General features: G+C 40.1%; 1 protein-coding gene across 3 annotated transcripts in view; it reads left to right on the top strand.

The window, feature by feature from the left end:
- The first annotated feature begins 233 nt into the window (after window positions 1-233).
- The window catches only part of LOC308412922 (contactin-associated protein-like 4), a 126,700-nt gene continuing 111,464 nt past the window's right edge, over window positions 234-15,469 (top strand). For 2 of the 3 annotated variants that reach the window (XM_080907618.1, XM_080907617.1), the window contains exon 1: window positions 234-416. In XM_080907618.1, the coding sequence (XP_080763744.1) occupies window positions 332-416 (85 nt within the window). In that variant the 5' untranslated portion in view covers window positions 234-331. The remainder of the gene's footprint in view (window positions 417-15,469) is intronic. The other variant, XM_080907619.1, reaches the window with a different exon arrangement.

The raw sequence follows: 15,469 nt of genomic DNA, 5'->3' as shown, positions 1-15,469 counted from the left end.
TACAGTGGGTAGCTAAACATAAATGACAATGACTATTTTAGCATGGTGATATTAGCATATAGCTAAAAAACAAAACAAAACCTGAGAACAATTATCTTTGACTGAAACATCCAGAAATATTTAAGTTCTGATAAACTGGACGGGACTGCACAACACACTTCAGCCACCTCTCTCCCTCTCTTATTTTCTCTCTGCCCCCTCCTCCTCCTCCTCCTCCTCCTCCTCGCTTGCCTCGCGCTTGAGGAGATCTCTCTTGTAGCTGGAGAGGAGAGGTCGACCGTCTCTCCTCCAGCAGCCGCCGGGCTTCTCTGCAGCCTCCTGCCGCTTCATCATGGATCTGGGGACTAAAAGAGTCGCTTGGATTATCGCTCACGTCGCCCTGCTTCTCTCCATCTCTTACGGGACAACCGGAGAAGGTGAGCCGGCTGTGCGCGTCTTACTTTTCCCGGAGGATATGCGGGGAGTGCGGGCAGCGCAGACCGCACAGAGCAGTGTTTAATTTCTTTTTGGAAAATCAGAGTTTCTTGTCTCTGTACTGTGTGCAAATGTGTTGAGTCTGTTGTTTGGTGAACTTGTTGTGATGATGAGGAAAATGTGGTGCTGCTCTGAGAATTGGCGCGCCTCTGTTGCGCATCACTGTACCGGAGTGGTTCGCTGTAGTAAGAGTGATCAGATCTCCTCTTGTTTACTAAAACTCTATCAGCATCAAAATTACACACATAAAGTGAAGTCGACCTTATTTACAATGCAGATTTTCACCTTTCCGACTTTTAAATATTTAATCCTCACATTTTATTCATGGTAAAATATTTCCTCTTAGGGAGCTTGGCCACGAAAACGAGGACGGTGTTGCTCTGGAGAGGTATCAACATATGTATTTTAATCTAAGCTGAAGACGGCAGTTAATTTGCTTTGCATGCTCTAAAAGCACATTGTTACTTCATAGTTAATTTGGTGTTCAGTACACCGTGACGATCATCCTGGAACTGAGCCACGTCTGTTCGTACACACACGCACATCTGACAGGAGTCAGGTGTGGGAGAGAGAAAAATGTGGAACGCAGATCGGAGAGACAATTTGATTCCGCAACTTCTTTATCTAACTGAGCAGTTATTTTATAGCTCAGGTCATCTGTAAACGTGGAGGCAGGTCTGAGATCGTCCACATTTCGCTGGAGTTAACGAAAAAAGAGGAAAATGGAGACGAATTGATGTGAATCTTTATGTGTAATAAGCCATTGCAATTTTTAACTGAAACAGATGTAAAAGTTCTCTCCGTGGTTTTATTCTCCTTTTCCACACCTCCCTGATATGAGACCAGATGCTCTATTTGTTCATTCTTTTCATGTCTTCTTCTTCATTCTCTTCCTTGACTTTTCTTAGCTGAAGAACCAACACCATCGTCTTTGTCCATTTTCAGTATTTCATTCTTGCAGTCTGCATCCTTGTAGCCCTCTCTGTGACACTTTGTGACACATCTTTATGATAATGTGGCACATTACCATAAAAGTGACAAAGGAAGCAATCTGCACCATTATTTGTGGTTCTGCTGCAGTTTGATGGAAAGATGGTCAGGTGAAAGACAGTAAAGAGAGTGAGTTGCAGACAGATTCTTTCTTTCTTCTGTAGCTGGATGGATGAGGGGGCGCAGGTGATGTCAAGTTATCAGATCCACTATACACTACAGCTTCACCAAAATAGCTTAATTTCCTCAGCTGTTCCGCCGTATCATATCCTTTCTGCTCCTTTTCCTCCCGCTGCGCCTCTCTTCTCTTGCTTAAATGCACTCATGTCTCTGCTCATTTCTGTTCTCTCTCTCTCTTTGTCCTCCTGTTTGCTGTCAGCTTCGTCTCTATACAGCAGATTTCCTTTTTTCGTCTTCTCGCTCCGCTTCTCTCTATAATGCCATCTTGTTGTGCTCCCCATTACCTGGGTCTTTGCTCTTCAGCTGCATCTGAATAGAACGGCTGCTTGTATCGTGTCACTTCCTTCCTCTTTTGATTTCCCCACCTGCTTATTTTGTCAGTGTCATGGCCACATCACTTTATTTTGCTCACTATTTGTACTCTTTCTCCTGACACACTCCTTTTTTGGGTCATTTCTGAAAACTCATTCCGTGTGCTTTTGTTCCTCCCACTACCATTTCTCTCATGTTGTAAAAAAAAAAAAAAAAGCCTTTTTACAGCATTTCACTTATCAGTAGATAGAAATATATCAATTTTCTGTTGGTCCAGCTTTAAATTGTTTTGGCCCCTCTTTCTCTGCCTGTCTCTCTCTGTTTGTGTCGCACAGCCTGACCCAGCAGCACACTCATCATGCATGGACCATAAACCACAGCGGCGTAATAAGTTAAGACTGCAGGGGTGGAGGGGAGAGAGAGAACACCAGCTGCAGGTTTTAGACTTAGCCTTATATCTACATCTCCACCACCCCTGGAGATGGTTCACTGTTCATTATGGCTGAGGTACTAAATGACAACAAAGTAGAAATACATATTTTAACAGCCACAGATGGTGCTCCAATGACTTGTTAGCCGGAGGAGTGGAGCGCTGGGTTTTGTGTGATGAGATTCAAGAAAGTGAGTGTGTGAGTGAAACAGCAGGGCCGCAAAGTCACTGCGCATTTAATCACCTTTTGATATCAACAGCGTGACAGAGTTCTGTGTATTTTGAAAAACCTTGTTTATGAAAGTAGAGCAGTGAAGGGCAGGTCGTGCAGTCTCAGCAGAGACCAAACGTATTACTAAAAGGTTTCATTCAAATCACAAAATCTGTCTCGCATAACAACATCAGGCGCTGAAACTTCTTCATTACTTTTGATTTCTTATGATTCCAAACCAATAAATTGATTCTTGGTACCAAAATTGTTTTTAAAAATATTTTTTATATTTTCCCTATATTGGCTTCTCTTCATTCACTTGCTGTCAAATCTAGAATTGAATTGAGAATTCTGCTCCTTACATTTAAGGTCTCGAATAATCAGGCCCCATCTTATCTTAAAGAACTCATACTACCATATCATCCCAACAGAGCACTTCGCTCTCAGACTGCAGGGTTACTTGTGCTTCCCAGGATATTTAAAAGTAGCATGGAAGTCAGCTTTCAGGCCTCTTTTGTGAAACCAGCTCCCAGCTTGGATTCGGAAGATAGGCACCCTCTCTACTTTTAAGATTAGGCTTCAAACTTTCCTTTGTGACAAAGCTTATAGTTATGGCTGGATCAGGTGACCCTGAATCTACCCTAAGTTATGCTGCAATAGACCTAGGCTGCTTGGGGCTTCCCATGGTGCACTGAGCATTTCTCCTTTTCTGACCTCTTTTCACTCACCATGTGTTTATACATCGCTCTGCACTTAATTATGAGTAATTATTAATCTCTGGCTCTCTACCGCAGCATGTCTTTTGTCCTGTCTCCCTCCCCTCACCCCCAGCCGGTCACGGCAGATGGCCGCCGCTCCCTGAGCCCTGTTCTGTCAGAAGTTTCTTCCTGTTAAAAGGGAGTTTTTCCTTCTCACTATCGCCATAGTGCTTGCTCAAATGGGGTCGTCTGATTGTTGGGGGTTCTCTGTATTGTTGTAGGGTCTTGAGCTTACAATATTAAGTGCCTTGAGGTGACTGTTGTTATTTGATGCTATATAAATAAAATTAGATTAAATTGAATTGAATCAAATCTCGAAGGTAAACAACTGAAACACGATTACTTTTAATCATATCTGGATGAGTCTGTGAGGTACTTAGATAAATTTGAGCTGTAGTCCCTGATTAACTGACACAATAACTGCAAACAATTTCCACAGCTGTTTCTACAGCTGTCTTTTATTCTGTCATTTGACAGTTTTTCTTCTTTTACCTTCTTCCTTCAGAACTTGCCACAGCAGATCATCTGCCTCCACCTCACCCGGTCCCTTACATTTTTCTCTGTCACATCAGCCTTCTGCATATTGTTGTGGAAGTTTTCCATTTAAATAAAGCCTGCAGACGAGCAGTGAGCGGTAGCTAACATTCTTTAATCCAAACACACAAAGAACAGAAAACCAAGCTTGTGGAGAGCCTGCATGACTGCGGGGCAGACGTTCAGCAGAGTCTCTCTGAGCCTAGCATGGCTCTCAGTTAAATACCTTCTTCAGGAACAAAAGGCTGTTTCACACCTTAAGGTTCACACTCCCTTGCTACCTACCAGAGTCCTCAAAGAGACAAAAGACTCTTCCTGTGGAGCTGTCTGCTTCCCCCAACTTCCTTACTACACCCCCACCATTTGTCTTAATGTATGAGTATGAGACTTGTTTAAATCCAGTGGCACCAAGGCATTATACAATAAAATAATGTGATTAATACAGAAGTAAAAGAAATTCCTATACAATCCCACCCTTTGATTCTTAAATCAAGAATCACATTAATACCAGAATTTCTTTCCTGACATTCTGTATATCATATCAACATTATTGTACACTTAAAGGAGTTTCACACTGTGTATCCTCACTTCACTGTTCTCCCACCACCCTTTGTTCATCTTTAATCTTCCCCACAATCTAAGCTCTCACATGCAAATGGAAACAACAATGATCCAGAGGAAAGGTCTTCTCCAGAGTGTCAAAGTACTTTGCATGGCAAAGTGAAACCGCATTAGGTGGTCATTCTCATTCTCAGTCATGGTCATGGCTCCTGGTGTCTGTGCCATTTACAGAGTCATAATTCCAACACTGATCTCCCTCTGCGCTCTCACTTTTGGAGCTTGGCACGCTCTCTCCATCCCTTGATTTCTGTTCCAACGCCACGGACGATTTAAGGCAGAGCACGTCGTACACCTTAGTTGTCTTCCTCAACGTCAACATCGAAACTCTTTCATTTTATTTTAAGATTTTGCTGTTCAAAATCTCCTCGTGACAATCCTTTGGAAGCCCAGTGGTGCAGCCCAGTTGTGCAGCCCACTGTCGTTTGTCAGCTGTCCTGGAGATGGTCCCTGCTTCTCACTGGTCCTCTTGAAGCCTTCTCTCCTGGTCATGGTCTACATTTGCACCTCAGTCAATCCTTCCATATCCCTCATGTCACGGTCTCTGCAATTTAAAAATGAAAACTTCCCCAGAAAACCCTCTTTTGCCCTATGTCAGGTTATCACAATTAGACATGCACAATAAAGTTGTGCACTGTCTCTTAAAAATTCCCAGGGCTTCTCCCCTGGAGTAGTTTCACTTCAAGCCCTGTCGTAAGAAAAAACATTAGCCAGCGGTGTGTCCTGCTGTAAATCATGTGATTAGATCCCACGATTAACCCTCTGCGGTGGAAAAAGTGATGTAGATGTTAGCGCAACACATCTGTATGCACACTTTCTCACAGTGACCTCTGCACTGTAAACAATACAAGGTCATGAATAACACACTGCTGGTAAATTCACAAAGACACAGAAAGTGGCAATTAAAAGGTTAAGTCAGCACGGCCCAAAAGCTCATGCAATCTGTTGCTGTCATCTTTCTGCTCCTGTAAAAAGAAACATACATACATCCACCCTTTGGTCACTCGGGGTGGAGGTGCAAGCTTGCATACTGATGTCAAGTCAGTCAAGCATTTGTCAGTCCAGTCAGTCCCCGTTTTTTATTTGCTGACAGTAGAACCTCTCGTGACGCAATAAGTTTCTACTGCCAGCAATGACGTCATTTCAAAAAAGAAAAAAAAGAATTTAGACTGGATTACCTCGCTGAATCCTTTTTGACAGGGACTTGTTTTTTTGATTGTCCCAAATAAGTGGCTTTCTCCCGAGCCCATTTTAATTTTGGAGAAGCTCACTTGCGATTGTTCAACATGTTGTGTAGCGCTTTCGATCCCGATATTGCAGGCCTGCTTGAAAAAGAGAAAATTGCCAAACAAAAAAATCTCAGTGCACTGTTAAAAATCAAAAAATATGAAGGCCTCTTTTTAGAAGTTGTCTAAGCATACTCTCTTAGAATGATAGATCAAAACTGGCAGGTTCAAAGTGGTACCAAAAAAAAAATGCATCAGTAAATCCCCAAAACATTCATCCACCAGTCACACCTCACACAACAGCAATATTCTATTAGATAATGAGTTTTGTTTTCCCCCATGTACCCAGATGTGTGTCATGATAAGACCTCCCTCACACATCAGAAACAAGAAACTCAAGAATCTATTAGTCTCCACTCATCTGACCCTCCTGCATCATTCTGTTTGACCCCTGCTATGATTCAATCATCCTTCCCCAAAAAATAATACTAGTTCACTAGTCTATGTATCACTTCTTAACCTACTGAGTGAACCGGACAAGATGATGGTCACAGAAACGCATGCTTAAAATACTGTTTGATCTTCATGAGCTTCATTGCATGTGTGTTTGTGTTAGTACGATTAATGCATTTTTCTGTTTGTGTAATTTTTGTGTACCTCTCCTCTTTGCGGTGCTCCAGACACTTTTCAATTCTCCACGCAAGGCAGTCGTTTTTTCTTCCCAGTTTCCTAAACCCAAATTTTTACCATCTGTTATCTCCAGTGCCAGTGGCTTTTGAGAAACTCACAATACTAAAAAAATGTCATCATGTTTTTGGAATCGTTCTCTTCAGTTTAGTTTCCATCAATGGCCAGGTGACAATTAATGCCATTTTTGGCACTTGTTTATGTCAAAGCAGTAGACAGCAGGTTTATCAGAGTGGTAAAATTGAAACAAAACAGCAAAATTGTTGTTTATTAGTCACTGTTTGAGTTTTCGTCTTTCCTTGCAAATATTTTATTTATAACAAATATCGAGCCAAGCAATAATGTGAGTTTGTTATCAAGAGAGTTTCTCATTCTGTGAGTGAACTTGAACTGCAGTTGGCACAATTGCCCTTGCTCTATTTTGCAGCCTTGTTTGGGTCAACATACTGTAGTGGCCCATGAATGAACTCCACCTCCTGCAGGTTGGAGTTAGAGTGGCCCTTGAATTTGCTGCAAACTACTGTCAGCTATTTTGACCAAAGTGGCTGAAAAACGCTGTAAAAAAGAGATTCCCAATCCCACAATTATACATGTCCTTGAATAACATTATCGATAACAGAGTAGGTACTCTGGCACGGACCACTCTGTTTATCTCTTTGATCTAATTGTACCCTTAGAAAGTTTTCATGTTTCACTTTGTTCAGTTTTATTTTGTGTGTCCTTAAGCACAATGTAGGAAGTATGGCACAGCCCTGAATATATTTCTAGATTAATTAGAGGCTTGTTTAATTAATTTTGATCTTTTATTGGGACATAATAACTTGCCAGTGTTTGAAAAAACCCTCAGATTTCCTGGAATATTGCTTTTTGTGGATAACAGTTTTTTATCAGAGCAAAGCTTTGGTACATGTGAGATATATCCGGTTTGGTTATTTAATTACATGGTGCGTCTGTTACTGTTAGCAGCTGTGAACGACACAACTAAACAGTGTTGTACCCATATCCAAAGATTTATTAGCAGCTTGCCAAAGGACAAACCAACTGAGGAATGTATACAACTGTATTAAACTCTGTTATTGATTCGCTGGCCTTGATTTCCCCATGGCTGTTGTGTACTAATAATGAAACACAAAAGCCTGTATTATTCAAAGCTGGGTGTGGTTTCAGCAGATGCAGTACAAGCCATCTCTAATTAGTGAATAAATTCCACTGGACACTGTTCAGTGTCTAATGTCCAGTCAACCAAAAGCAGTTATTATAAGGATCAGGTTCAAAATTCATTTCCCCTCTTCTGTCTGTGTTTACTCCCCCCTGATGTTTATGTCCATGTTGCTCTGCAAACCCAGGCAAACTACTTAAGTAGTTTATTTTCTGATGGGATTCATTACTCATAAAAATCGAAAAAAAAGTTGGTTTTCAAACATCTGGTAAACATATTTCAATTCAAGCACGGATATTTAACCTTAACAAGGAGCTTGGTGGTTCTGTGTGGTGTTCTCCCTGGGTACTCTGGTTTCCATCTACCCCAAAGACATGGCTGGTGTTGGATTAATTGGTCTATCTAAATTAGCTGTAGTGTGAATGTGTCTCTGACACGGTTTGACTGCATAGCACTGTAACAGAACTATAATGTAGAAGCATGAAATTTGTGATATTTAACTTACCTGGAAAGTGATGTGTAAGACTAAGGGGGCTGAAGGGTGTTTTCCCTTTAGACATCTATACAACTTGACTTTTTGTCTTATACCTAATGAAGTGCCTTGTTACCTAAATCTAACAAACAGCCACATGGAAGAACTATAACCCAGTTCAATAAACATGACTCATTATATGAAAGTTTTGATCAGTTTGCAAACTGCTTTGAGTCTACTACAACAGTTACAAAAGCATAATTTTAGAGTCTGAGACATTTCTACACAAACACACTCATAACAACCTTTTTATCATCTAGTGCTGTGCGCTGAACAGGTTGCAGACCCAAATGGAAAGTTTGAGAAGCCAGGTGTGAACTCACATAATAGCTTTAATGCTGCAGCTTCAAAAACACATAATATAAATTAAAGGGACCACTAGGTGAGGCGAGGAAGTAAATGACATGAGTCATAGGAAGCACTGGTCAGCACAGGAAAGCTGGAAGACACAACTGAACAGGAAACACGAGCTAACATAGAGCAGAACAGGAAGACTAGATAGGGGAACATGGAAAGACAATAGGACAAAGATAAGATGGGGACGCAAAGGAACACATAAGGAAGTAAATCAGGATTAATGAGACAGGGGAGGCAAAACTCAATACCAAGCACAAGACCATCAAAATTAATCAGGAAATTACTAAACACAGAATCAAAGACAGGCGAAAATTAGACAAGGCATGAGAACACAAGGGAAGAATGACAGGTCAAAGAAGGAATACAAAACAATCTTAACTGATAAAAAAAAAAAAAAAAAAAAACACAAATGAGAAAACTAAGCAACATAGAGAAAACAAGAACAAGACACTGAGGAATAACACCTAACTCGGCACAAGGGATTGCAAGACAAAAACACAAATGGAGCTAGACCAGACATGGGAACAAAAGGAATTCAAGGAACACAAAATAAACTAAAGCCCAGAAGTAAACTAGGTGTGAAACAAACCTTTAGACTATCAATAAACAGAGAAACTAAGAAATGCAAAGTTTAAACAAAACTCAAAACACCCAGGGATTGTAACACTTTTGCATGTTTCCATTCTGAAAAAGAGATCAATTTATCCGTTGCACTTCCTGGAAATTCTTCTTCATCCAAACTACGACTGAAATAAAGCAACCAAGATATTCAGATTTTAATTCTTGCTTTGGCTCATTTCAGAAATTATACAACTATAGAAGACATAAAGTTTACCTTCCACAACCAAACTAAACATCTTGAGTAAAGTCGCTGGTGTGCCCTTTAAAGACAGTTTCAATCTGCTATTTCCTGTGATGACCATGGTGTAGTCCATCTGGTTGATGAGTGTTTCAGTGAGTAGGTGCATATAATAATTTATGCATGTTTCTCTTCTCGGGGTAGGTTTAAATTAATTATATTGGCCCGAGGTGTTTTAAGCAAACATGAGGTTAAGGTTTATGTAAGCACATTAATATGAAGATGTAGCTGCCTGAAGTGAAGGAGACACTTCTGACCTCCTGCTAAATGCACTAATGTTTCTCCTAGGAAAAGAGGACACTCCCTGCCTTTGCTTCCTCGAGCCGAGGCTTAAGATTACGGTGTATTCACGGTCTAAATGCTTGCTAAATGGCTGCTTAAGTGCAGAATTAGTTAGAAAGCAGAGTATATAATAAACCTTAAAATTCTTCAATATGTATTTATACAACCGGATTAGAGGGTGAATATGTAGATGCGAGCTGGGCTGTTTGGAATATTATACAACAGACTCAAACTCGTACAAAATGATTGAATGAGCAAGGTGAACAAATGAAAGAAAGCAAACAGCTTTCCAAGAAGGAAGAGAACAGCTAAAAATATAAGTAATGATTTTAAAGGCTATCTAAATCTACTGTCAAAGTTGATTCCCTGTAAATGGATTTGGACTGCCATCTAAGAGCCACAACCAGAGGGGAAAAAAAACAGCCCATGGCTTTCTCAGTCCAGTAGCCCAAGTTGTCCTTCAGCCTTTTATTCCCTAGAGAGTCCCCCCTATTGTTCATCATTCATCTAATAATTGTCCATGACTTCACTCCACAAGTCATTCGTTTCAGTGCCATGGGCAAGGTCTGGCTGAATCTGTTTATCACAGTAAATTGAAAGGCAATATCGTATTTACTGAGGGTTTCTGATGTTTTGTTCTTTCTTCACTATAGCTACCATCTTTCAGTTAATGTAATTTGTTTTTTAAAAATAGCGTGATTATTGATAATAAACAAAATCTTAATATGTGCTTATTTACTGAGCGTTAGATAATTTATCTGGTACTACATCTTAGACTTGCTGCAGATTGGTCACTTGTAATTCAATTCAATTTTATTTACACAGCGCCAAATCACAACAACAGTCACCTCAAGGCGCTTTATATTATAAGATAGACCCCACAATAAAACATACAGAGAAAATCCCAACAATCATATGACCCGCTATGAACAAGCACTTTGGCAACAGTGGGAAAGACAAACTCCTTTTTTACAGGAAGAAACCTCCGGCAGAACCAGGCTCAGGGACCCCGACCGTTGGGGTGAGAGAAGGATGGCAGGACAAAAGACATGTGGGGTAAATGTGTCACGTTTGGTCACATTTTATTAAATAAGGCTTTAAAATAGTGACTGAGGACATAACATTGTACAAACTTTCGAAAAATGAGTTGGATTAAACAAAGTATGTGCCTTTCTGTGCTAAATTAATTTCTTTATAAATAGGGAACTAAAATGTAACTGTAACTCCAAAACATTCAACATGATACTTTTGTTAAAACACTAGAATTAAATCCAAAGGTCTTCATTTAGTCACATTCTGGCTGTTGGATTCTACGCATTAATTTGCTGTGGTGGTGTGTAGAGGCAAAATAATGAAAGTCGGGTCACTGTCCAAATACTCATGGACAAGTTGGTCCCATTTGACTGTGGGTCTTATCATTTTAGGCAGTGTAACATTATGAATGGAAACATATTGTAGCTTGTAGTCACAGCTGGGAGTTGTAAACATAATTGCACTCTTTCTCATCTCTGGACTTTCAGCTCTGGATCATGTAGGTGGTGTGGGAACAGTGGGAAGAAATATGGAGTCAGCTTTCGATCAATAGATGGGTCAGCTATGATAACACACACCCTATTATTTATTAACGTGACACTATCTTTCTTAGCCGCCTCTGAAATAGTTTTTTCTTATCTAGTCAGTCATTAATCATATTACTCATCATCCACACATGAAAGACTGATGATTGCTCTCACTTTCCCAGCTATCATCTTCAGGTATGTTCCCAGTCTTGTGCTTGCCTTCTACTTCTCAGTCTCATCAGTCTTTCTTGAGGTATTTATCTCCCCGCAGAGCTGATTTAGAGCCACTGGAGTGTGCTCTATAATCATAGCCTAATGACAGATAATCTCAAGAACACTAAATGACTTTAATCCTAGCCTAATGACAGATAATACCACCACACTCCTACTTTACGTGTGTGTGTGCGCGCGCTCATTTGCATTTTTCCTTGGCGTTTCAGCGATGGTGACTCACTGGTTTCTCTGTGTCCTCAAGGAGAGAAGTTTTCAACCTGAAGCTGTTATTAGTTGTCAGTTTACTTTCTGCCTGCTGAGAGAAGGAAAGGTGTCCTCTCCTGTCGTAGCTTCAAAGTCAGTTTGAAAAGCTATTTGGGAGTCAGACGTTTTGTCATGTGAAGCAGACTCCTGGGAAAGTGGAGGTAATGTTCATTCATATTCAATCTGGTCGTGAATCTTTTTTTTCTTCTTACCACCTGCTGCCATTCTGTGCATTGATCATGCTAAACTGAGGTAGACACCAAAAAGAGTCTATTATGCTTTAGTTATCTTGGCAGTAGTTTTTGCTAATTACATCAAATTAAAGACAGCATGGTGTGGTAATTTATGCAGATAAGTACTCAGATATTGAATGCTGATTGGTAGATTAAATTAAAGTTTTTCAAAAAAAAGGGGGGTCATTTAGGCTGTGGAGGCTCTAGGGGAATATTAGGGAGTTGTAAATGTAAAAGTATACCGTATCGCTTTCAGTATTAATACGATAATGAAAATGCAGAGGATGGTGCTGACTCAGCAGCATATTTCAGGTGTGTCGCAGTCTTGACTCAAGGGAATTTACTGCTTCTCAATGAGCTGCTTGTTTGCACAGAGAAGAACATAAACATAGGAATATTGAAAAAAGTGGCTGAGAATAAAACCTTGTCATGGATTCTTAATGGTCATTTATGTAAATTTGTGCAATATAGAGTCATGAATGGGGTATGATGGAGTCAAGGTTACAGAGGAAGCGAGAAACCACCAGCCATGAATCTGGATTTAATATCATAAGAACCAGTAAGTGAGGACCTGACAGAGGATTAAAGTGCAGTCATTTGACATTAGGACATGGTGGATGGGTTTATTTTTTATTCCAAGGCCACCCATAAGAAGAAACCTGGCTCCCAAAAACAATGAAACCATTTATCTTGTGAGGTAATCATCATCCCAGAGAACTTGTTGTCACTTTAATAGTCTTCTGGAAGTGCTACTTCTACTGAGGTCTGTCCTTCTGCCACGGCGGTGCAGACGTTTTCTCTTCATTCTTTCGCTTTGGTTTTCGCTGTCAGGTAACTTTTCATAAAGCTTTGAAAATGTTTGCATACGTTTAAAAAAAGCATGTAAATATGCATGTAAAAACACAGACCTAAATGCAAGCATGACCAACAGTATAACCAACGTGCATTGGTGATGCTTAGAGTAACAACAATACAACCATACTATTAAATAATAGCTTACATCTACAGTTATTTCCAAAATCTTGTGCCACTCTTCATTTTTTTTATATTTTGCTCCCAAGGAGCCAGACTTTCTCGTCATTTTATTAAGTGGCCTTAAGCAATACTTCTCCCACATTATCCAGGAATTTTTTTTGTGCTTTTACACTAATTTTTATTTTTATTTTTTGTTTTCAGAGGAATTGTTTTTCTTGTTAAGCCACTTAACACTGACCTATGAAACATTCAAGAATCAGAAAGGCCAGGGATGAAGCAGAGAACCACTGTATACACAAAGAACCAGTTTTAGATATCTTTAGGAACTTTGTTGCAAGAGCACAATATTTGTATTTTTGCACAAAAAAGGTGATTCCCAAAGAGCTTTTGCATATGTCAGCACTGTGTTCAGTGTGTCCTTGAAAAATTTGGGGAAACTGGACAAGATGAGAACAAAAGAAGAAGTAGCCGGCGTACAAAACTACCTGCAGCAGATGAACAGCAGCTGAACCCAGCTCAGGTCCTGTGTCAGCAAAGACTGGACACAGGACCTTAGATGTATGTGGTCCTTCAGTTGATCCATCTGCTATTTGCCAAAGCCTCAATAAAAATGGTCTCGGTGGAAGGTTTGCTATTAAAAAGCCAAGGAATGGAAACAGTGTGAAAAGGCTTTTAAGGCCAAATGTGACTCAGTGTGAATTAATTATTGTTATATTCCTAGAAATTAATACTTACAAAACTTGAAAACTATAAATGTCCTTATGGGCCCAATAATAAGAATGCATAAAATAAATTTGTCTCGTGTACTAGAGTAACAACATATACAGAAGCTTCTCTAGACATTTCAAAGTATTGTTTTCTGATTAGTTATTGTCATCATTTATGTTAACCCTCCACTACTAGCAAGCTGGAAAATGAACAACTACTCTGTGACAGTTGTGTCATTGCCTTTACCCTTACTTGAGCCCAGTAGAAAAATGATGAAAAACTGGCTCAACATCGAGTCGCAGAAGGAGACAGGTGGTGTCACTGAGCTCTGGAGACACAGACCGCTATGAGAATTATTAATGTCACATTTTCATGTCTTTCCCTTTGCAAAACAGGTTTCACCTTGAATTCCAGCGTGTTGGTCTGTTAAAATGGTACTTATGACTTCTGCATTATTCTCCACTTTTGCAAGGCTAATTAGCGAATGTGTGTTCAGCGTCATTACATATAGTAACTTCATGCCTCACGCTCCTAATTCGCCCTCGTTACAAAAATAGATGCTGATCACAGCTTAATGCTGCCACTGCTGTGTATTTTTTATGAAGTCAGTACTGCATGACCACAGCTCTGCAGCCTGCTCCTCTGATATTCTGCAGCGACTGCTGATGAGAAGAAGCACGGCCAGTCAGTTTGTATTAGAGAGGAGGACAGAGCTGAGTCAGTGGCCATTAAAGACAGAAGGGTGAGGCTGAATTTCAACACAATAAGACAGCGGTAAATTAGAACTAAGCACTTTGAGGTGAAACAGAAGAGGACAAAATGAAGAGATGGGTAGTGAGAAAGAGGAGGAATGAGAAGTGGGGAGAGCTGTATAAAGTGTGGAAGGATAAACTTTAGGGGTCAGAGTCTGCAGGCTGTCTGGCTGGAGTATTCCCTCTGTGTTTCTCACAACTGCAGTGACATTTTCCTCTGCCTTTCCCATTTTATCCCTCACTGATTTTGCTGTATGTGTGTATGTGTCACCATCTGCTCTCTGGATGCACCCCCTCACTTCAATAAGATGAGCTGACTTGACTTCAGGAGACGAAGGAGGAGGACAATGACAGGGAGGATAGCAGCAGTTATGACAGAAACTAAGGAATGAGGGTCAAGATATGTAGAAAAGGGGAGAAGAGCAAGGAAAAAGGGGAAAAAATAAGTATAACGTCAGTTGGGAAGTAGGAGGGTCAAGAGAGGTGAAGTAAAGAACACAGAGGTGAAAAAGAAGACATTGGTAGAATGAGAGGATAGCTTTGTTCAGACCTTAGTACATTCCTGTCTCTCTGTAGTCATATTGTCAAATGGCTCTATAATTTAATCCCCTGCTGGCTTTTAGTAGAGTGTGCCTGGGTTTTCATGTTCAGCTCTTTGTTTTTGCAGACCCCTGCAACTTTGTGTGCGTTTGCCAAGACTGCACTGGTATAAATATTAATGCCTGGGCATAAAAAAATAGATCCAGCCATATAAGAAATCTGAAGACTGAACCGATTTCAGACTGAGAATATTACTGTTTCTTTCTGTATCTTCTTTCTAATTAAGTCACCAAAGAATACTGCATTTCAAGTAAAGACCAGGTTGTGCTTCAGTAGAAGGTAGTTAATGGTTTCTCCCTTCACTGCCTCTTCGGGATCTAGTTAGCTTCACATTCTGGGCTAGTCTACTCAAAGTATTATAATACCCCAAGCTTAGCGTTAGCAACCTATTCAACACATGTCAAGTAACACTTTTGGGGCGACCACCTTCAAGTGCTTCTGGACAGCTTACCTGATCTTAATAAATATAACTTTAATAGAATATGATATTTATAATACAATTTATTTCTAAATATAACCAACAGAAGAGGTGAATGATGGATGAATCCAGAGTTTC

Source organism: Rhamphochromis sp. 'chilingali', assembly GCF_963969265.1.
Source record: "Rhamphochromis sp. 'chilingali' genome assembly, chromosome: 16".
Classification (NCBI taxonomy): Eukaryota; Metazoa; Chordata; class Actinopteri; order Cichliformes; family Cichlidae; genus Rhamphochromis; species Rhamphochromis sp. 'chilingali'.
This window is presented reverse-complemented; position numbering and strand designations above follow the sequence as displayed.